Below are 24,354 nucleotides of genomic sequence, written 5' to 3'. Positions count from 1 at the left end.
TAAGCCTACTATTTTTAGAATTCATAGTCATAAAATTATGAAACACAGGGATACAAGTTTATATTGTACTAGTAAAACTACTCTTAAGTACAATGTATTCCATATTTTTCATCAGAAAATACGTACTGCAAAAATGTGTGCAATGTAAGAAAAGGGCAATTTTACTCCATCTTCTCACACTGCTGCTCTGTCATAACCAACAATACCAGAAGGAACTCAGACTTTTGGGCTGAGAGGGTGAGAGAGCGCACTAATGGCATTCAAATGGGTCAGGCCTTACTTATGTTGCATTACAGAAGACAAATATTAAAGCTTTTAAAGTTGTTCCATTTAATACTGCAGTATTTACACAACAGCTTACCATATTCACATGACTGCTGTAAATCTGAGATAATCCGAAGAATGTTGTTCATTAAATTTGTTCTTTGCTCACTTTCCAGAATGCTCCCTGTTGATGGGTAGGCAGAGTCAATATACGTCAGGTCGGACAGATAAATACCTGAATAAGATTAGAATGAAATTTTTCTTTATTTAGTGTCTCACATTTAGCAGAAAACACTCACAAACAGTTTTGAAGAATTTTTGCTTTCATTGACTAACGTGCATGCAGAATGAGTACAGCACTGACTCTGAAATTTTATATTTACTTCAGAAATCGCTTTGACAAGACCTCTGAGAGCCTTCGGAGTAAAACAGTAATAATGCTTGGACTTACAGGAAAATAGACCACCATGCCACCCTTGCCTGGGATTGTATTTGCACTCTCCCCAGTCACTTAATCCTTAGTGTTGTCAGTCGCCTCTCAGCTGGATTTGCAGGTGCTGAGGGTATGAGTACAGCCAGGTTTCTGCGAGCAAGCTTTCCTTCTCGGTATGGCAAGTTACAACACGGGGCAGAGAGGATCCCTTCCTCCCGCCACCCACTAGGCACGTTCTGCCTGGCTTTGTGTGTAACAGTGTCATCATTTCTAAATCTGGAAGTAACTACAAGGACATGCACAACCACTCATGAACCTAATCTTCTTCCATATGACCAATTAATTATTCCCTTGTCAAATATGAAGCACACTAAATGCACAACGCTAAGATACATGATCAAAATTACTAATGATTTTAGAAGTTACTACTTCATTCCTCCAATTCAGCAACTAAAAAGCGTAACAGAAGGAAAAGTCATGTCATCTGTAACTCTTGAAGCTGAGGAGAAGTTAACTAGGCAAAAAGCACACTCAGATTGAAATGTGGTACAAATCCTGCCATTGGTATTAAATGCAACTCCAAAGATCCAACAGCCTTACAGATAAGTCTCTTCAAGTCTTCTACCTGTTTTCTTCCTCACCGTCATTGTAACCTCACTACTCTTTCAATCCCTTGATCATGTAGAGGGAAATCTTCCTCCTTACATACTAATGCTGTAGATAAGCCACTTATTTTAATTCTAAATGCAATTCTACTTCCTGAACTTCACCCAAAGACTAACCATTTTTGTCTCAGCTAAATGAAATATATCCTGACCAACTCCGCTCTTAAAAGTAATTGCTCTTCATCCCCTGCATCTTCCACAAAAACTCCAAATTAAAAAACACCAACAAACCACCACCAAAGTTAAATACTATTTTCTAAGAAACTGATTTCAGTAACAGGGAATTTCTAAAATTACATTTTGCTTCACCTCTCAGCATTGTATAACAAAAATCATAACAAGACGTTTGGCTTTACAGGTGGAAGACTATTGATACAACCTCACAAGAACAGCAGTTGTGTTTGTATAGCACCTAACCAGTACAGACCTCAAATGTGAGTTGGGAAACTGGGCATCACTCCAAAATCAACACATACACGCGCGTGTGTGCACACACACAGAAACAAATTAAAATACTTGTGGTTGAAAGGTGACATATAAAAAAGTGAATAAAAAGGTATTACACATGACCTGATACACTACTAAATTTCTCATTTTTTCTATTCTGCTAGAATCAGTTTATTAAAAAACAGAAAGGATAATCAGAAACATCAGATAGTCACATTTAATTGCTACGCTATCTAGACTGCATAAGCTGTCCTGAACCTAAATTTGCTAAGCAATATCCAAATAGGCCTGAAAAATCCAACACTTGCTCAGTCTTCCACAGAAAGTAGTAAATCATGCTTACTAATAATAATAAAGGAAATTCACTGTGAACACGCACCTGCGATATTATGCAGGATTTTATAAACCAATGTAGGATTATCCTTCTGAATGACTTGCTCAATTAAGCACTGTTGTTTTTTTTTTTTCTTTTAGCTAAATCAAGACTTCTTCTGTAAAGACCTCTAAACTTATTCGATGCATTTCTATGAAGTCTAAAATAATTTTGAAACCACACTAGGGTAATTCTCTTTCAAATATAATCGGCATACCCTTTGTGAAGAAACCAAAGATCAATGAAATCAAACTGAACGCACTGAAGTGCTGGCTGACTACTGACAGCACTAAAAACTGCATTCCTTATAGAGCATAATCTCTGTGGCTTTTGCTACTTCTAACACCAGTCAGATGTTATCAAATACTCTGATACCTACCCAAAACCATCACACACACAGTTTTAACATTTTCCACATGTTATCGGAGACTTCATGCATTTAACAACTGGAACTGTTTCTTATTAAGTGAACGTCAAGAATTGAATGCGACATTCTGTTGAACATTCTTCTGGACTATAAATGGTTCATTTTTCCTGTTGTATCCAGCCAGGCTGCCCCTTTTATTCCCAGCAACACAAATCGAGTTTTATCAGCCTGAAAGAATCTTTCTTCTAAATGAAGCCCAGTACTGTAATAACTTGAAAGGCATCTTTAGGCAGCGTAGTAAAAATGTTTGATTTGTAATTGCCTGCTGAACTCTTGCACAGTCTGTTGCCATATGGTACCCTCCCTTCTACTGGCAAACAATCTTTCCTTGTTCCTAACTTCTCAGCCTCCCTACCCCCTCCTTTTCTGGAGGGTATGGATAGGAAATCCGAAGGAGGAGTTTCTTCTGCTCTCAGTGTGTTCGCGGTGACATCATAGGTGGGCTGAACGTCTAAGTCGAGTGTGTGTTTGTTTAAAAAAACACTGTCCAAAAGTGATGTATATGGAATCTGGGTCAGCTGTAGCTGGTTAGTGCACTTCTGCATGTGAGAGTAAAACACTGCAGTTTCAAAAAACATTTCCTTCTCTCTTCTGGAATAACCCATACTGGAACATTACTTTTTTCTTTTTTTTTTTTTCTTTTTTCTTTTTTTTTTTAAATGATTAGTTAGCTTGGTTATCGTATGGAGAAACCCAATTCCTCAACACAGCTTGGATCTAACAGAGAAAGACAAAAGCACTTTTCAACTCCAACTGCAGATTAACAATCCACAGCATCGGGTAATATAGGAGGAAAAAGCAACTTGGCCTCTGGATTTTATATCTACCACAGGAGCAAAAGAGCCGGAAGATTTTTTTTCTTGGTAAGTTTTAAAGTTATTCTTACTTACAAGTTTAATTTTGAGCTATTTGTGAACTATACATGCATCTCCCTCAACACAAGATTGTGATGAAACAGATCTGTCTCAGTCTGAAAAGCGTTTGACAACTAAAATATAAAACGCACTTTTGTGGCATTTGGTAGACTTTGGAAACTTGGAAAGAATTAAAAAGGACTCTGCATAAGAGCAGAGGCTAACTCATTCCAGTTGTAAGGATGAACAAGTTTCAGTTGTTTAACTGTACTGTGTACTTTGTTATCTATAGTTACAGAAAATTAGTACTACCAGATTCTTTGCTAAGCATGTGATTTGGGTATTGTGAACATATTAATGTGAAATTCTGATCCTACCAGAAAGAAAAAGCCAAAAATCCTATTGATTTCAGGGAAGCTGGATTTCACCCAACAGCACAACGTAAGACCTAGCATTACTAGAACTAGAAAATGGATACCTCAATAAAACCACTGTAAAAAGTCCCAAGTAAATCAATGCACATCTGTAAGTAGCAATCATTGTATATAATTTCAACAGAACTTCTATTTATGGTACTTCTGAGCAGTAGAAGTAGATCGAGTTGTACAACCAACCAAGAAACCCAAGTCATACATTGATTCAGAATATAATAAAGTTTGTAGCATTAACAATTGTGCAGCTGAAAATCCAAAGGCATTGCTGCACCAGGCACTAATCCCCTTAACGATTTGTGGAATGATAGGGAAGTTAATTGTACCTCAGCAGTCTGTTTCTAAATAAAGATTCATTTCATAAACATGAAATGTAATGTACATACAAGGCAACACTATATTAAGTGGAAAATAGAGGGGTTTGTTACCATTCTTCTTGGGGGGGGGGGGGGGGGGGGGGGGGGGAGGGGGGGGTAAGGATGCAGTTGCAAGTCAACAATTAAAAGAGTTGTTTACAAACAGAAGACAAAAGTACAGACAAAACTCCAAAAAAGTTTCCAATACATAATTTTCTACTTTTTTACTTTCTTCGTGTTGATTTGCAAGTTAAAACACAGTAAATAATGCAAAACAATGGAAAAGAATTCAAGTTACGTATTTGCATTGACAAACTCTCAGAAATGCCTGACGCATTCAGAGAGAATGAAGAGGGTGATGCTAAAAGAAGAGACAGTGTTACAGAAAGCAAACTTAATTAAGATTTAGCAGCTATGGGAGAAAAAAAGCTCTGAAGCAGTCTTCACAAACAAGAAAGATGGATTCTTTCCAAGTTCTCAAGCCCTTTTTCTTACTATCCTTTTGTGCTTTTTTACATATTGAAGAAAACAATCTAAACAACAAGAAACCCCATTTGAAGCCTACGTAGCGTGCTTTGGACACCAGTCTCCATTCATTCATGATTCGCCAAGGTTTTGATTTACGCAGCTTAGAACAATTCCTAAATCTTTCACAAACGAAAACAGCTGAGTCAATTTTAAATACACTGGCTATGTCCAAGGTTTTAACTCTCTCTCCTTTGCTGCCTTCCAACTTTAGAGTTCAAATTTTGAAATGCTTATTTTAAAACAAATAAAGAAATACCAATATTATGCTGTTGCCACAAGAATCATCTGAAGTATGATGGAAAAATATGGCATTTAAAGTTTTACAGGAATTTACTTCAAAGAATGGAAATTCTGAACCTTTGAACTTTTGCCAGTAACTACATGGCTTTATCAGGTCTTAATTATTGCTTTACTGGGCATAGTGTGTTTTTCATAATGAGCCCTATTAGTCTGGTCCTTAATATTTATACACCAATGGATGAAGCAAAATTTCCTATAGCAAACATCACTAAATGCTAGTCTTCACTATCTGTTTTACAGACAATTCTAGAGTCCCTAAAGAACATATTTCCAAAGGCAAAATGCACCACTCCATCGTACCTGCCTGTTAAAATGGTGCCAACACACACAATGGCTGCAAACAAACATAAAGGAACCCTTACACCAAAAAAAGTCACCAAAAAAATAATCTAGAAGTGTTATGATATCTTGCTGTGTTTTCAGAATATCTAGTACAACAAGATTATACAAATCTCTTCTGCAAAGAATTTCAAACAATCCATGATTTTTAACTGTGACACATTTTCAATGACTACTTTAAAAACCCCTGAAGATTTTTAGCTTGCCTCTCCTAAACAGAATGAGATTCCTGTTAATCTCAGAGAAGCAGAATTCTGTGACTCAATACATCATGTATCTGACTAACAAAACCCGAGAACGTATTATTCCTGGATCTCAGTCAATACAATTGAAAGTAATCCTGTTTTTTCAGTAGAGGCAGAGTGACTTACCGGAAAAGCACTTGTTTATATAGGGGGAAAGGAACTTATTGAAGCACACGGATACATCAAAAATCGATGTGAACATTTCTCCTATAATAAAAGTGCCTTCCCCACGTAAGTATTACTTTTAACGTTATGGACCAAGTTTTAAGCCAAAAAAAAATGCACAAAAATCTCCACTTACTCCGTGTAGAGACAGGAACATAGATTGTTCTATTGATTTTAGCTGCTTAGACAAAGCTTAACAGAAAATGAAGCACATGTAACATCAATAACAGAGCTTTCAGATTAACTGGTATCATGTTCAGAGAATCTTTATTCTCAGTATTATAACTTAGTTTCTAAAAGAACCCCATCTCTTTCTTTTCCCGTTTCACACGTTTATATATGGAGGTTTATAAAAGAGGGCACTGCTGGTACTTATCGTTTGACCATATTCTTTTAATAAATACTCAGAATAAAGATACATACTGATACTACACTTTCTTTACAAAGAGAATCTTATATTCACATTTACCTCCAACACTTCTGCTACATTCAGTCGTAACAACCTACAGTGCCCAGGGAGAAGCAGTCTGTCAGCTCTGAAAAAACAGATTCCAATTTGTGTTGTAGGTCTCCAAATTCTACATCCTGCTGAACATGAGAGTCACAGCAGTACAACAAAGAACAAATAGTTTGTTGTGTAGAAAGGTAAAAAATGCCAAATATATACTAGTTTCCACACTTCCTCACCCCGGCAACTCTAATACTTGTAAGTGATATAATGTTTTTTGTGATAACACAGCCCACGTTAGTTTCTCAGTGAACATTAAAAATAGTAGTTAATGGTCTATTTTGCTCTTTTCAACTGGAATTTTGTTCTTTCAAACACTTTAAAAAGTAATAAATCAAGGACTAATTCTGGAGAGAAGTTGGGGTTTTTTTGCATAGGCATCAGTCTGGAAAAAGAAAGAAACCAGAAGAAAAGGAATGGCATTTAATGTGAAATGGTATTGAAGCCCTATCCACAGCTCTGTGTATTTCTGACAAGATGATGATGAAGTTTGTGCTGCTATGAAGAGTTCCACATTTCCTCCTGCAGAAGCAATAAAACATCGGCATGCCAGAACATACGTAATGCAACTTCTGCAGAAATCTGAGACCCAAAACTGGGTGATACAGAAACACGACAGAACCAAGTGAAGTGACATTCTATTTGAATTAAAAAAACATGACAGCTCATGAAGAGTTAAAGAATGTATTTTAAAGCAACAGTGTCTGTAACCACAATCTCTCTTGCTTATTTTCCAAGGTCTGCATTCAGGTATTTCAGCAGCCCCTCTCATTACAAGCAACCCTGGACTTGCAGGGAGGGTTTGAGACTGTGGTTCTGTCTAAACTGATCCCTAAGCCTCAACTGCTTTATCTCATAACAGTTATGACACTACCTAAACATCTAAACCTAGGAACCCATGACAAAATGTGTCTGATTAAAAAGCCCTAAAACTATTTGTCATTTTTAGGTCTTACATATTAGGTTATCAGTCTGTGATATTTTGGATAAACAGTTTTATTTTTTCAAGCTGCTTGCCCAGAACATCAGAAAATTTCTGAAATGGTATTTTCATTTCCTTCTAAGCTGATTAAAACTCCAGGTAAATATCTTACTCGGAACCTATTCTTGTTTAACAAGTTAGGCATTAAGCTGCTCAAACATGCCAAGCAACATCCTAAGATGTTTAGTTTTTTCAACATCAACATTACCATGGAAGCATAAAAGTTCCCTACCAGGCAGATTCTCAGAAGGAACTCATCCCTGCTTATCTGAATATCTCAGTTTAATACATGATGCTTAAATTATTTCAAGTTCTAGAGCATAATCTTATGCAGCTGTTGTATTTGGTTGTGCTCTAATAGATCATTTAATTCATTTTATGGTCTGACAGCACATACACAGACGTGAAAATCCTAACTTCTAACACATAAGTGTAAAAGTTCAAAATGAACACATATAATATTACAAGAAATGCAGAAAGCAGACTGCAGCAGAATACATGACCAGAAAGTGGGGCTGCATTGCAAAATGTTTGGTTTTGAAAGATTCATTTAGGTTTTAACGAATTTCAGGGGGAAAATGTGCTGCAATGGGGAAGACCCCCAGCCATTCATTATTTAACTAACTGTATAGGGTCTTTAAAAACTACCAAGAACTAAAGTGTTATTCACTTTCTTTGGACTATGAAGCAGCTATTATATACCGTGAAAACAGTAAAATACTGGACTTGTACTATGGCTTCATTCTGAACCATATGCCATGAAGTCAATTGCCCTGCATCTGCAAACACTGAACGTAAGAGTATGGAAAAATAGTTCAGATGTGAAGAGTTCTCGAACTTCAGACAATTAGTTCAGTTCATCCATGTCAAGTTAGAAACCACACACAGACCCGATTCCCATGTGTTTCCCATGATTCATGTGACTATTTAATCTAATGAACAGTACTCAGAGTTGGAAGTTCAAGTGATTAATATTTTAAATATCTGGAATTACCACAGAAAAATACATAATTAGCTACAGGGAAAAGTGATATTTTCCTACTTTTTTTTTTTTTTAACAGAAGTCAACACTTTCAGCAGAGAAATATTAACAAAACTTTTAACCAAGTTCTGGTTTTGATAAAAAAATTTACTAGTAGACACCAAAAATACTTATTAGTACATACTAGCAGTAAACCATACTGAAATACATTTTTAAATATGAAATTTCTCAAACATTTATGTATTACTGTCATTTACACAGGGTAAGAAATTATTTTCAGTATGTGTTAAAAGCACATGTTCTCTTCTTTTCCCAGAAGCAGGGCTTGCAATACAACTGTCAGCCATAGAAAAAGTTGTTTTTTAGGCAACAGTGGAACATTTGATCAGGATTCCTAGATATAATTCCTGACTGCATGTAACACATGGTTTGAAGTTTATAATCACTGCTCTTAGCGAAACCAAAAAATAAAGACTCAATACATTTACTCTGAGGTTGAGCAGGCATCACTTGTAGCAATAACATTAAAGGCAGAACTGGGGAAAGTGACCTGACACAAAAGTCACCTTATCATTTATAAAGGTGAACGTAAAGGAAGCAGAACAGGTCTGCTTCTCCTTCAGGGTGACTGTTTCAGGACTGCCAAATGTACTTAAACTTGAACCTGGCAAGAACTGCATGAAAATTAGCTTTCTCTGGCTTTACTCTGTTTTTCTTCTTAACTATACAATGGCCACTGTACAAAGCCTTGTATGACCACTAATAGTAATCTGGAAAGGAAAGCCAGATCAACAGCTGAGATAAGAAGAGCGATCTGCTTGACAAAGCAAATAAAACATGAAAAATGAGGGTTCCCCGCCCTGCCATTTAAGTGCTACCTTTATTTATCATCTCAAAATATTTAAAAAATAAAGTTAAAACCCAGGTGTCTCAACATTCTTCAGTCTATTATCACTTCATTTTAATTCTTTACACAGAGCTAAAAAGAAACACATTATTTTCTTTTAAAGGTGAATTAAATATTTCGGTAAAGTATTTATAGTGATAAGACATCTAATACTTCACTTATTTGGATTAAAATGTTCTCAAAGGTTCAAATATAGCTGAAAACAATTTTAAACTTTCATCTCAAAAGGCAACTAAGTTGAGACACACGTGCAGAGCGTTATAGACTTTCCTTAGAAATAGAAAGTTATTTGAATATATAATTTTCAATGTTTAAGACAACTATCTTACGCTAATCTCCTGCTTAACACTAATGTCCAAAAATAGTGTTAGATATGTGTATATTTTTCAAGTCTACCGTATGTGTGTGTATATAAATTTGAAAAATGTATGTGTATATGAATAGGTATGTATATAGTATTAAAAAACCTATACATCTATATATATGTACACAAAGCTAAAAGAGGACCAGAAAGGCTTACATAATCCAAGTTCCAAAATTTATATAAACATTTTTGAAAATACTACCACTCTGTCTCCCTACTTCCATTCCAGGAAGACAATCTGCAGGCACTCTGTATGTTCTGTAATCATGTGCATCCAGTTGCAGTGAGTACAGATCTAAGCAGTCCAATTCATAATGAAAGCATAGCACATCATCTAAGCACAACATTGTTTCTGAGAATATACCTATTGCAACAACTTCTCTACTAAATCTAATGTCTAAATTTCAGGGTTTGCTGCTCAAAATAGAAAGCTATTCTTTGAAGCTAATCTAATGGAATCTATGTCTACATGTAAGCATGGCAAACGCATCAGTTCAGGCAGTTTAAGTAGTACAGGAGCCTTCGTTATGGCTCTAATTTAATGATTTTACCTTTTATATATTCAACAGCCGCTTCTGACAGTCCTCATACTTGCTTTAAAATGAAGATATTTAAATGGACCTTGGGCGTACTGTTGTTCCTGCTGTTGTCTATCGGGCGGTGTACAGAACAATCTACGCCTAATAAAACATCCCAGCGGAGGCACCCTCGTTCAGCAGATGGTGGAGAGGAAGGGAAGAAATGCGGTTACACATTCTTGGTCCCAGAACAAAAAATCACAGGGCCAATTTGCGTGAATACTAATGGACCAGGTACTGGTAACAGAAAAGATGAAGTCACAAGAATGGACATCGAGAACTTGAAGGATGTGCTGTCCAAGCAGAAGCGGGAGATTGACATTTTGCAATTGGTGGTGGATGTGGATGGAAACATTGTGAATGAAGTAAAATTACTGAGGAAAGAAAGTCGTAATATGAACTCTCGGGTCACCCAACTCTATATGCAACTCTTGCATGAGATCATTCGAAAGCGTGATAACTCGCTTGAGCTTTCCCAACTAGAAAACAAAGTCCTTAACGTTACAACGGAAATGTTGAAGATGGCAACAAAATACAAGGAGCTTGAAGTAAAATATGCAGCACTAACCGATCTTGTAAATAATCAGTCTGTGACTATCTCACTGCTGGAAGAGCAGTGCTTGAGAATCTTCTCACGACAGGACCCCCATGGGTCTCCACCTCTCGTTCAAGTCGTGCCACAGCACATTCCCAACAGCCAGCCATACACTCCGGTTCTTCTGGGAGGTAACGAGATACAGCGAGACCCCGGCTACCCTAGAGACAGAGATGTAAGGCCACCACCTGACCCAGCTACTTCTCCTACAAAGAGTCCTTTCAGAGTACCACCACTGGCTTTAATTAATGAGGGTGAGTTACCTATCGCTGTTTATCTAACCTGAGATTTCTCTGTTTCAGAGGGAAACTGTCCTGGCTATAGACATAGAATGAAGAATTTAAAGAATCTGGTATAGCTAGCCCTTGCTCCCGATTCCGATTTTCTCTTCCTCCCTCACCCCCTAAGGAAAGCTTTGGTTTCCCAAATAGTCTAATTCTTAAGCTATAGCTGCCTAAGAAGAATTCATTGAATTTCTGAATATCAGCTATTTCAACCTGAAGAACCCGCACCTTTAAGTCACAAACTATTGGGGTTTCTGTCTCCAGCTGGGTCCGAGTTACGGAAATGAAACTTAAATATGAGCAAATACTTTCTAGTATTTAGCCCTGTATCTTTGAAGATTGCCTGCTAGCTACATGTTGCAGTACATGGCAATGGTGAATAAGAGAAACTAATTAATCTTAAATAAATCAAGTAATTATAAGTAGTTGTCCTTTATACGCACACATACACGTTTGCCAGAAGTTTATCCTGCTAGAAGAATTTTACCTCTATTCTGAGCTGCTTTAAAATTAGCATCTAAATCCACCAACACAGCCGTGCAATAAGTCTCTTAAGTGTTTGGTGGAAATATTCAAGAGAGTAATATAAGTTTGAAAGGGTAATTGAATCAAGGCTGGATCCAATTAGACGCACTCAGCTTTGAAAATTTAAAATGAGTAACTACATTCCCAGTAATGTAATGTCAGTAGGTGATGGCAAGTTAAATTAATATCATAAATATTATGAAAATACATCCAGGAGGCGGTATCAAATCTTCATGTGTTACATTCTTCAGATCATCAGATAAATTCATTTCTCACTACAAACAAAACTAGTGACAAGAAAATTAAGCTGCCCTCAACTCTGTGATGATTCTCACTTTACTAAAATTTTGACAGAATTGTGATTAAAAAAAATTAAGGATTGAGAAAAACAAGCTTTTCTCAGACATCCATTCAAGTGCTTGGTCTTGGCTTCTGTTAGCTTGCACAAAAAAAGGATTTGGTTGGGGTTCTATTTGTGTTTGGATTTTGGGGTTTTTTTTTTTGCTTTTGCGAACATATTGCCTTTACTCACAGTTGGAAGTTCAACTTCATTCCTAAGATGAAGACAAACATTTATTTGTGACTGTTCTACAAACAACTAGCTGCTGATGTAAAGAACAACTATTTTTATTCAGGGTCTGCAGAAAATTCAGGCACAAACCCAAGTAAAATGCCAGATGTCATGAGAATTTAAATCACACATCATGACACAAAATAAACAATATAAAAGCACTATGTTAATGTCTGGTCAGACAGCAAAAGTATCATTCTAAAAGCCAGCAACTTCCTGTTTCCCAGAAAACCCATGCTTCAAGGTTTTGTTATAAATGCATCTTTTTCTTTCTCAGTGTATGCCTGCTGTACATAAAAAATTTAGTGTTGTTGAAAACAACACTAAATGTTTTCCTCTGAATTATGTACCATGGTTTTCACTAACCTCTACCCCTAAGAGTTCAGAGTTTGAATCCATTTTTACAAGGGAACACAAAGAAATCTTAGGAAATATATTTTTGCATTATTCAACTTCCTTTATTTAATACTAGTTTCTTGAGTTTGAAAGTTTAAGTGTTTCTTGCAATGCCTTGGGAAAATGAGGGCTGAGAACTGCTACAGCTTGTTGAGCATCAAACATCAAACCCAAAACTTTGAAATTGAAACACAGTGCCCAGTTATTATCTTTGATATTTTAAATTAAGGTTACCATATTTAACGGTGCACAGAACCAAAACTGTCTATGTGACAGAAAAATGAACTTAGCAGTTGAAAGACGATGACTATTTATAATGTATAAAGATGTCAAAAGAGACCAATGAAAACTAAATGGTCCCATTTAGAAACAGGCCTGTCAAAGACTTGGTTACAACAGAACAAACAACTGGACAAACAAGTTGGGAGTTTTCTCCTACTGTATCTTACTGTATAAGATGGATAGATCTACGTATATATCATATATATATATATATGAAAAAATATATAGTGGTACCTAACAAATACTTGCATGCAGCAGAAGTTTACAGAAGGGTCCACGTGCATCTTAGTATTTTGGGTGGAGTGTAAAACTCAAAATACATGGGGAACAGAAGGATGAGATATTTTGTAAAGAGTTTTTTGCTTAATTTACATAAAAATTGCTCTAAAAAATGAGAAAGAATAATCATAAAATCATAGAATGGTTTGGGTTGGAAGGGACCTTAAAGACCATCTAGTTCTAAACCCCTGCCCTGGGCAGGGACACCTCCCACCAGACCAGGTTGCTCCAAGCCCCGTCCAGCCTGGCCATGAACACTGCCAGGGGGGATGGGGCACCCACAGCTGCTCTGAACAACCCGTTCATGTGAATTACGGTTTTCACAATTATCTTAGTCCTTGGAATAACCACCCACGTCCCCAAATTTTACTGTCACTATGTTGTAAAAAGTACCTTCAAGTAGACAGCGTACTTGAAAATTTCACACACAGACACCTCACTCTGCTGCTAACACCTGTCAGTTAACAATATAACTTTTTTATTTTTAATACACATCCAATTTTATTTGGGCATTTTCCTCCGCTATTGCTCAAAAAATCTTCTGTATGAAGCTTTCACAAGCACAGCTCCTTTATCATCCACTCAAGGTAACATCTGGCATCTTAAAACAGGATTCAGCCATCATTTTATGAACCTTCCAAACTTACAATATTTCATCATTTCTGTTCTCTACTACATATAATTTACAATAGAATATGATCTGTACTAAACCATAAATTTAAAACAATTTTAGAAGTGAAATATTTAAGAGATCATCTTCTTGGAGTATTCCTAACATAACTAGTTGTCTCAGCAACTTAAGTGTACACAGACTGTTACAAAAGAGTAAATATGCACGAGATACTTACTTGTTACATAGATAACAAGATTTTAAACAGAATAATTATGCTTTTTTCATCAGCTAGAGTCTCCACTCACACCAGCACTGTGTATAACCTTACACTGTTTCATCAGTCTCAGTATTACCACTGAACAAGAAATGGATCAGTTCTTATACTCTGGATTTAAAATAATTACATATAACAAAGAATTTACTTCTCAAAAGAGATTCAAGACAATACACCAAATGTTACAGGATTTCTTGGATTTCCTTACACTACAAGTAGAAATCTGTTACCTCTACTACAGCAATAATTCATGATAAGCACGTACACAGATCTGAGCATCAAAAAGCAGACAAGTTGCATCTTGAGACCCTAATGATAACTGACAATCAGAAGTGATCAAAGTGTATTATATAAGGAGGCTAGTACCATTCTGTCTGCCTTAAAAGCTACTTAAAATCACTGCAAGCATCTGCTTGGGTGTCTCACGGAAAAATAAGTCTTCAATTCCTCCTCCAGTAGAAATCACGGGCAATAATACATAGGATATCTGAGCTATTCTTAATATTTAGTTAACATTACAAAAAAACCTACTTGTCTGTAGTAGTTAATTTTAACCATGTACAAGAGAAAAAGCACTCATATACCAAAGCTACTGGATTTCCTTCCTAAGCTAGTACTGCATGCACTGCAAGAATGACAAAAACATCATTAAATACTGGTAGTACAGTACGCAGTAGTACTTACAACAGTGACTCAATGTCTGTGGCATCGTTGGTAACACCGTTACAGCCAGAAGCTTCAATTCATCACCTTCATTAGATATAATACCTTTCTGCATTCTAATTAATATGAAACGCATTATGGATTTCTTGCTAATTACACACTTACCCAACTGGCAACTACTACTTGAAAATCTAAAAAAAAGCATGACTTTCAATTTGCTTTTGTCACATGACCTCAATCTGCAATGAAGGTCACTTTCACTTGACCTCTACTTTTGATTAAAGAATAACTTCAGTCACTGTCTGCTATGCTTCTTTGCACATTAGCTGCTTCTGTGACTGATGAGTTTTCTCTGAAGTTCCATTTCATTTGAGAAAATGAAAAAGTGTATTTGAGAAAATGAGTCTTCTAAAATGAGAGGAAAGCTGTAGGTAATTTATTTTCAGATTTACTGAGTATGAGTTTTCAAATCCATTTAGGGTATCTGCCACTAACTAGTCATAAGAACGTATTCTGCTTTTTCATTAGTAAATAACCAGTTTCTCTAAATTAACTGAAGTAATGATACATGAACATAAATCCTTTGCTATAAAGTCGAAAATAAAAATATTACTAAAAATTGAAAGGCAAACTAGGCAAAGCTTTCAGAGATATATAAGCTGCACACTTCTTATGGAATAACCAGATGCTCTTCTGTAAGTGATATTGGTGAAACCACTATTCACGTGGTCTAAAATAGAGCTTTCAAGCAGCACTGTCAACAGCATTTTTTGTAGAATCACAGCCCTGAAAACAAGTATGTGAGCCCTTTTAGCTGCTCAAAAAGTCCCTTCTCCATTGCTCACATCTTTTCTTCATCAGTATCCATCTACATGTATCACACCAGGATGACAAATGAAACAGAGATTCTTATCCACAGTTAACTGGCTAATCCTAGAATGGGTAAGTACATAAAGGCAAAAAAGTTATGCAGTACAAGAATACTCTTTCACTAAATTCCATGTCTGTAGACTGGGGCAGTAAACACTTTTAACAGCTACTCTCAAAATTAGATAGGGGAGGGAGGGGGGGAGATATCTGGGGGTCTTGGCTTTGTTTTGTTTTAAACTTCCACCGGTTTCAAACAGGTGCACCAGTACAATGAAGTAAATTGATGTGTACATGTCAACAGTTGGAGTATAAACCTTTGACGCAGTAGGCAAAGTTAAAAAATGGGTGTTGGTAACCGAAGTCTGTATCTGTTTAGCAAAATGAAGTTTTTCTTAAAAAAAAACCCAACATGTTTGTTTATATATACACAAATAATCAAAGACAGTTTTCCACAGTAGTTGTGCCTTAACTGAATTACTGACTTTCCATTACCATTACAAAATATTCTTGAACAATGTGCACCGCACAGCCAAGCTTGAACACTTACAGTATTTCTTTTTAAAAAGGTCCATTCAAAGACTGCCAACAAGCCAAGGAAGCTGGGCATTCCAACAGTGGGATTTATATGATCAAACCTGAAAACAGTAATGAGCCAATGCAACTATGGTGTGAGAACAGCCTGGACCCTGGAGGATGGGCAGTTATTCAGAAGAGGACAGATGGATCTGTCAACTTTTTCAGGAACTGGGACAGTTACAAGGTAAGTTCTGAAATGTAGAAAATCAGCTGCTTCATTTCAGTGCAGCAGTGACATTATCTATAATGATCAAGATGGTGCAAACACTTCCAAGTGCAATTCTCCATTGCAAACAGTTGTACTGAGTGATAAAACACTGAGGAGCTGGAAATAGATAGCTGCTTCAGTCAAACAGTGAAATTAACTTTATGAACAAAGATAACTGAAAAGAGTGGTCATCCCTCAGAGGCAAACATATTTCAGTGGGACTGTCCTATTTCATTCAACGCAATACTTAACTTTGTATGAACTAATTTATTGTCTGAAATAGCTTGCATTTATGATGCACAACACAACTGGGGATACATGTGTTATTCTTGACAGTGACTGGGAAGTCATTTATTACAAAGACTCGACTAAACACATGATTTTTATTAAAACAGAGAGAACTACAGTGAGTACTTGCAAAGCTTAATTGTCTCCCTTATTCTTAAGCCAGTGGAACTGTTCATTTTAGCATGTTCACAGATCTGCAGGATCAGGGCCTTAACTGAAAAACATTCCCAACAGTAAATTAAAGGAAATAATTTCTATTTTTAAAATTAGGTTAGAAATCTGAAGATTGGTGAAGGGAAGCACATTTTTGCATGTTACTGTGCTATTATGCACTAGCAAGCATAATGCCTAGGATGACAAACGCATGCTGCTTTGGAGTAATTACATGCTAGACAGGAAATCTGAAAATCCATTTGGTTGGATTTTTCAAATAATAATAGTGTGCTGCCTTCATACATATAGGACACAGTTCTCCCCTACGATGCTGTGCCCACTTTACATGGATCTACAATTGCCATGTGCATTTTATCTGAAGAGAGAACTGAGCCACATTTAACTAAAAGCAATATCCTAAGTTAGTAATAACCACTAACTAAAAGTAGTACCATATATACAAAGGAAATGACAAAAAAATTACTATGAGGATTTTCACTTTTTGCATTCTTGGAATTTAAGGATTCAAATGTTAATCATTCCATATTAGCAGTTATTCAAAGTCTTTACTTCTCAGTACGTGGTTGGTTTTGAGGTTAGCTTTTTTGTTTTTTTTAATGTTGTAAGGCAGTTATGGACTGCCTGATAAAGTAACCATAAACATTTTGAATATAATGCAAAGAAAATGTAGAAGAGTATATAACTGGTACCTAATACGGCTCAAACTTGGGCAGATTTGCCTCCGAGAAAACTTCTTGTTAAATTGCAGTGGCTGAACATGGTATTCCTGTTACCTAACTTCAAGTAATTGAAGGTGCACCTCTGTGACTGGCTTTAAACTAAAGCCTGCACCACTGACAACACAGGTGTCTCCCACACCCACATTTCTACATCTGTCCCTACCTCTGTGTGGCTGCACGGCTACAGCGTTGGCACAAGGGAAGTACTGCAAACGTGGCCGTGAGCCCAGAGCAAAGCACCACTACTATTTTTGGTGGTAGCATGATGCTATATCAACTTAAGCCACTTGTGAAACTGCAGCTTGAGGTCAGAGCCTCGACTGTTTATCTGCTGGAGAGAGACTTCCCCAGAAAGTGAAGAGAAGCAGGAAATCAACTGTAGGTCCTACGTAGCCAGAAAGAGAGGGGTAGCCAGACTTCAGAAACTCGAAGTTTAACAGATAGCTACAGACCCTAGCAGCAACACCAAACAATACCAACACTGCTTTACCCAGGGACAAGGAAACAGCAAATACGAAATATCACTTTACAGCTACTGTGCTGGCAGTCTGTGATTTGAAAGGAAAGCTATCTTTATATTCGATTTCTGAGCACAGTTGAATTACGTGATTAAATTTACAGTCAACAATGAAACCAGTTGCATTGAAAAGGCAATAAAAAGTTACTCACCTTCAATACTGAGTGCTGACCCATAAATACCTTGCTCAACCTCGAAATAGACCCCCTCAAATTTCATTATTCTTACAGATCCCTTTAGTTTTGTCCAGAAATATACTGTTTCAGTTTCCCTGATCTCTCTCCCTTTACATTAAAAAAGAAGAGGGCATCACAGAAAACAGAGGTTTGCCACCTTTACTGATTCTGGTAGTACCACAAGCTGCTGGCAGTCCAACTGAGTAAATGGCCAAGTGCAGTAAAATAAAGCATTTAAAAGCATAGGTTGAGCAGTCACCCAGAAGCTTAAAGGCTTTCACTACCCAAGTCCCAGTGGTTTATAACACTCCTGCTGATGAGTGTTTTGACAAACAAGAAAAACTAAGCTAATATCACCTTCTGATCTTCTTTTGTACAGAAAGGATTTGGAAACATTGACGGAGAGTACTGGCTGGGACTAGAAAATATTTACATGCTTACCAATCAGGATAATTACAGACTATTGATTGAGTTAGAGGACTGGAGCAATAAGAAAGTCTATGCTGAATACAGCAGTTTCCGCCTGGAGCCCGAAAGTGAATTCTACAGGCTACGCTTAGGAACATACCAAGGAAACGCAGGCGATTCCATGATATGGCATAATGGAAAGCAATTTACAACACTGGACAGAGACAGGGATATGTATTCAGGTAAGGAAACTAGTACACATGTGAAAAGTGAATACAGTAGGTTCCATTAGTGATACCACCTTAAAAAAAGAATAGCGCAAAAAAAGTAAGTAAACTCTGATAAAACAACTACATCGAAAGATGCTTCAAATTGATAATGATAAAAAAACATGCTGACTGGGTCCCCTTCAAGGCCCTGCACCATTCAGAACTTGAAATTCTATTACCCTCACTGCAGACGCACTAGAGCAAGCTTTGTATTTAGCTCAATGACATCCTTATCACTTGCACATATGTCTGTGCAGTCAGAATACCTGTCCAGGTGATCTCCGAGAGTAATGCTGTGGCCACAGAACAATAATCACTGTGAACTAAAGCCTCTGAACAGCATGAAAGGAACTGCAGTTGTGCACAGGCTTAGTTATGTACCAGCACTTGAGAAATGGGCAGATCACTTTGTTTTGCTCTCCTTAAAGGACACTTTCTTGTTCATGTCCACGCTCTTCCTCCAGCTTCCCCCTTAAAGCCTTAGCAGTAAAAGCAAGCTTGGGGAGCTTCAACTACTTCCAAGTGCTTTTTCTCAGCTGTCAGTAACCATAAAACTGGACAAATCTTGCAAACGCTTAAACAAGCCTGTAACAGTAAATACACAAGTTACAAGCAACTCTTTGTGGAACTGTGGCCCTGCATGCTGCTTGGTACTGTATCAACTCACATTGCTTCCACTGAAGTATTTCTTAACAGCATATAATCTGAGTTCCTCGAATGTTAGTACTGCTGGTAGTCTGACAAGAGTTCATCTCCTTGGTTTTCAGCTGTCGTATTAAATCCCACATCAATAATCCCCCCTCCAGGCAATGGTTGCTGTTACAATAGAATTTATAATTTAGGTAGAAGCAGCAATTGATATGAAGTACTCCAAAGCTCCCTCTAAGAGTAAGGCAGAAGCTGAAACCGTTTGCTAATCTCCATTTCTCCTCTTTAATGTCAAAGTTCACCCATTTCTTTCTGTCCCGCAGGAAACTGTGCTCATTTTCACAAAGGCGGCTGGTGGTATAACGCCTGTGCCCACTCTAACCTTAACGGGGTGTGGTACAGAGGAGGCCACTACAGGAGCAAGTACCAGGATGGAATATTTTGGGCTGAGTACCGGGGAGGTTCCTACTCCTTGAAAGCAGTTCAAATGATGATCAGACCTATAGACTGAGGAGGAAAAATCCCACAGTGCTCAAGTGATCACATATAAACTTCTCAGCGCTTGAGTTCCAGAAAAATAAAATATTACTTTTTAATCATTATTTTGCACAATCTGCCCCTGCAAAAAGCAGGTCTACAGTTTTCCTGCCTTTTTTTCCCTGTTGTGTTCCCCTCTCCTTTTGTTAGAAACCTTTTCTACTGTGACAGACAGTGTTTTTTTAAACACACATTCACAAAAGCAGATGTTTGTGCTTGCAAAGCATATTTATCTTTGTTCAAGTCCAACACACTTTATGTCAACAATCATTAGAACTGGTAAAAAAATCCAGATATATGACAAGATATAAGCTTTTTCACTTAAAAAGCTTATGCTTTTTCAGGTTAGCTCAACCCTTAAATGTAAATATGTGAAATGACATTGTCTTGCTTTAATGTGAAAATTGATTAGTTATTTAACAATTTATTTAAAAACGTTGGTATTGCTTTCAATGAAAATCTGACTTCACATTACTGTTTAAGATTTAGTCCAAGAAGCTACAAAAAAATTGAAGACATTCTAGCTTTACCAGCAGAGAAAGATCTTTGCAACAAATAATTATTTCAAAATGAAGCAGTGAATTAAAATAAAATATAAAATTTATTTGTGGTGTAGAGAACTCCTTAAGCTCTGCATATCTTACCTTCTGTAAAACACCTAGGCAAAATGTTCCTAACAAACATAACAATTGTATGACATTATTGATAAACTTAAGACAACCAAAGTGCTCGGCAGGCTTTTTTACTTTCAACCTCCGTATTCAAACATCCCCATTAAACAGAAATTTTATTTCTTGATACTTTGAACTTAAATGGCAAACCAGAAAGTCCTCATATTACAATCATGACTTGACACTTGGAGACCCCTCATGTGCTCCCATTAGGAGAGATGAGGTCTGAACAAGCGCTCAAGCATACTAATTTAAAGAAGGACCAAGTCTCTACTGAGTATTAGTTTTCCTCCAACACAGCTTTCTGCTGACATAGTAAAACAAAGATTAGAAATCACCTCTAAGTATATTCTCCCTGCCACCCCAAAATTGGACTGCTCCTGTGACACAGATATTTCCCTTCCCCTACTTGTATACAACTTTTGATACTGTCTGTATTAAATTTTCTATGTTCTAGATAACAGATTTCCACTGAAATTAATAAATTAGAAATACTTTTCCAACCATTAGCAAAAGTCATACAACATACCGCATCAAAACAAGATACTTCCAAAATCTGAAACATGTTCAAGTACTAGAGTCTCCGAAACGAAAGCTTTCTTCCTAGTATATAAAATTATGTAATAATGGTACTTAGCCACACAGCTTACCTAATTTAATTCGATAGAACAAAACCTAAATATATTTTTCTGAATGGTAAGCAATGTATTTATTTGGCATGTGCCTCCAGGATTTTAAAGAACTTTACTGCTATTTAATATAAGAAACCTTAATAGCTAAAAGAATAATCTAATATTATTGTTACGTTAAATCAGTCGATATCAATTGCTATGCAAATTCAGAGGACAAAATAGCATTCTGCTTTCAAAACACATTCTCTGGAGTACATAAAGCTTCACTGATAATATATGGCTGCAAGGGGTGTAATTAAATCTTTGGTCAGAGATCAAAGCCAACAAGTTTCAACAGTATTTAACTGGGGTTGGCAGGGGTAGGTGGAATCAGTCCCATATTCTGTTCCCCAATTCTAAGAATTTAAACTGACACAACTGTTTAAGATTACAATTCTGAAATTGGTCTTCATATAAGGAATATTTGTTTGTTACAAATATCATACAGACCTCATTGATTGAGTGTTCTATAAAATGCTTTTTAATTGCAAATACTTAAAACTCAGACTATCTATAGTCTATTCTTTTTTTTTTTTTTCTATGGTAGCTGAATAGAAGAGCAGTTCAGGTAATTGAAAAGCTGAAAATGCCCTCCAAAACATTCCTTTAATGAACACTTCTGACAGCTTTAGTTCATTCAACCAACAGATTTCCTCTCCTTGGAAGAGATCTTGTTTTACCAGAAAACCCGCTACAAAAACAGTGTTTGTTTATTCAGTGCAGTCAGTGAAAGGTGTACTTTGCAGAAATCCCTAAGTAAAATTAGCTGCCACTCAGCCTTTAAATTAAATCTTATATATTAGCCATCTAAAAAGTGAGTCTTCCCCAATTTAAAGCTGCAGAATGACGTTAATTAAACATTATTACAAAATATACCCAGGAAGGCTCAGACTGTACAAATGCTGTGCTCTGAAAGGAAAGACTTAATTTTAAACCACCCATTTAAGATTATAAGAAGGGAAAGCACAGCACCTCTTTTTCAGGTTGGTTCATACTCTGTACAATAATTTACTGTTTTCAAATGCTTGTAACTCTTTCAGCTCTTAGCTTTTGGGTTGAATTTTCTAAGCAGAGCAAACGACTTGGAAATTAAGTGTCTTCTCTCTCACATTTTTTAGAAAGTTTTTCAAAAGAGGTTTTAGCATCCCTCAAGCTTATGACACTGGACATTCAGAAGCAGTCTGTCTGTGAAAGGTATAGCTTTCACCACTCCTGTACTATCAATTCAAATTTAACCAAGCAGACCTTGAAAAAGTTCAACCTGTACTAAACCTGAAACATGGTTTTCACATATATTTCCAAAGTCTATTGCAAGCATTATCACTGGAGTAGCTGAATATTCATCAGATGAATACTTCAATAACCTGTTTTCAGCTTTTCTGTTTCTGGATATAATTCCTGAAAGACAGCTGTAAGAAAATATTTCACAAGGTAGTACTGTCTAGTTAAATAAAACTCTTATTTCTCAAGATATGGCTCCATTGTTTCATTGTGCAATCTCAAATTAATCAAACTCCATAAGACTCCCTTTGAGAATGGGTTTTTATTTTAAGGCAAAATATAGCATCATAAATACAACTCCCATTTATTTTGGCTACTTCTGTTGGCTGGGTAATGTAATAGTGATGACATATCCCACGTGACGTAATAAGGGCCTAATGCTGAACATTTTTGTTGGTGTTGCATGGCTCTGAGCACTCACATTTAAGTTAGTGCATCCACATTGATAATGCGCTGCTCTCACTTGCATTTCTAGAACTCTGGATCACATCACACTTATCGTTGCAAGAAACTGAAAAAGGTTTTTATACACACACAAAAAAATGTGGAAGGACATCTTTACTTTGTACACAGTAAGTGAGCTGTGGTAATAAGAAATCAATCTGTATTTCTGTGGCTCCATTCTCATTCCAAAGACTACACCAAAAAAAGCATTTCAGCTTTACCTTATAATGCTAAGATGGTCATGAAAAAAACTACACACACTGGATATTTGGTTGTATAAGGGTAAACCTAGTAACCTCTAAAGGGTAGAACGTTCATCCTTGAAACTGCAGCTGAAACTCCTCTGTATGCTCACTTTCCCTATGACCTTCCAAACAGGGTCTCTCATGACCAGTGCCAATGTTTCTCCGGAGGAGATTTGCAATGGCAAACGGAATTGTGTGGCACATTTGATTCTCTGCACTCTTCTGAAGAGCATTTTAGGGGAGCATGGCAACTGCAGTATCTCTGCACCAAGAGTGAGAAAGCCTCACCCCACCCCACCCCTTCTTTTACTCGAAGACGAAACTGACCTTACGATTAATCCCCCTCCCCAGCACATCACATGATCACAATTTTTAACTGCAGACTTTTAGGCAGACTTTTCTACACATTTTAAACCAGGAGCAGCACTTCCCCCATATACAACTGTATACCAGAAGTAACAACAGAAAAAGATCCTTTCAGGAATTAAAACCTATAGTTTGTAAGCTTAAAACAGTAAGTAAAACAAGCAACTTAAGTTACTTCTGTTCCATATGACCCTTATATTAGTAAAACTGCCTTGGGAAGGAAATTATAGAAATAATACTCTGGCAAATCTACTCAGGTCTTACTGGCAATTAAAGCTTTGATCAAATGAGAAAAACTGAACTCAACAGCCAATCTTCCAAGATAGATCCAGATTTATCACAACTATAGTTTCATGACACTTCTGTTCTTTTTGCCACTTACTTAAACCTTACAAAATTAATTTCGGAGGGGATGCACTAGTGGGCATTTGCTGTTCCTTTGGAGAATTAAAAAGGCTTGAGGACATACTTTATGTCAGTAAGAATTGGTATCGTATGAAACCAGGTCACAACGTATTCTTTAACTACAGAGGGTTACAGCAAAGAACACTTCTTTCTTTCTAAGTAGAAAAGAAACGTACATTTCACTTCAACGAACTATCAAGTCAAGTCCAAAGCTTATTCAGATGCAAAAGTTAGACAAGAAGTTGCTAATG

The 24,354-nt window shown here is 36.7% G+C and overlaps 2 protein-coding genes across 8 annotated transcripts in view; one reads left to right on the top strand and one right to left on the bottom strand.

The window, feature by feature from the left end:
* RALGPS2 (Ral GEF with PH domain and SH3 binding motif 2) overlaps positions 1 to 24,354 on the bottom strand; it is a 135,872-nt gene that overhangs the window by 40,995 nt on the left and 70,523 nt on the right. For all 7 annotated transcript variants that reach the window (XM_040609964.1, XM_040609961.1, XM_040609960.1 and 4 more), the window contains one exon: positions 362 to 499. In XM_040609964.1, coding sequence (XP_040465898.1) covers positions 362 to 499 — 138 coding nt within the window. The remainder of the gene's footprint in view (positions 1 to 361; positions 500 to 24,354) is intronic.
* Positions 10,146 to 22,812, top strand: ANGPTL1 (angiopoietin like 1). The gene is made up of 4 exons (XM_040609968.1): positions 10,146 to 10,997; positions 16,067 to 16,260; positions 18,538 to 18,808; positions 19,807 to 22,812. The coding sequence occupies exons 1-4, from the start codon at positions 10,172 to 10,174 to the stop codon at positions 19,992 to 19,994; spliced, it is 1,479 nt and encodes a 492-aa protein (XP_040465902.1). The 5' UTR covers positions 10,146 to 10,171; the 3' UTR covers positions 19,995 to 22,812.

The sequence above is a fragment of the Falco naumanni genome, chromosome 11 (assembly GCF_017639655.2).
Source record: "Falco naumanni isolate bFalNau1 chromosome 11, bFalNau1.pat, whole genome shotgun sequence".
NCBI lineage: Eukaryota > Metazoa > Chordata > Aves > Falconiformes > Falconidae > Falco > Falco naumanni.
The sequence above is the reverse complement of the archived record's forward strand: the minus strand, read 5'-3'. Positions and strand labels throughout refer to the sequence as shown.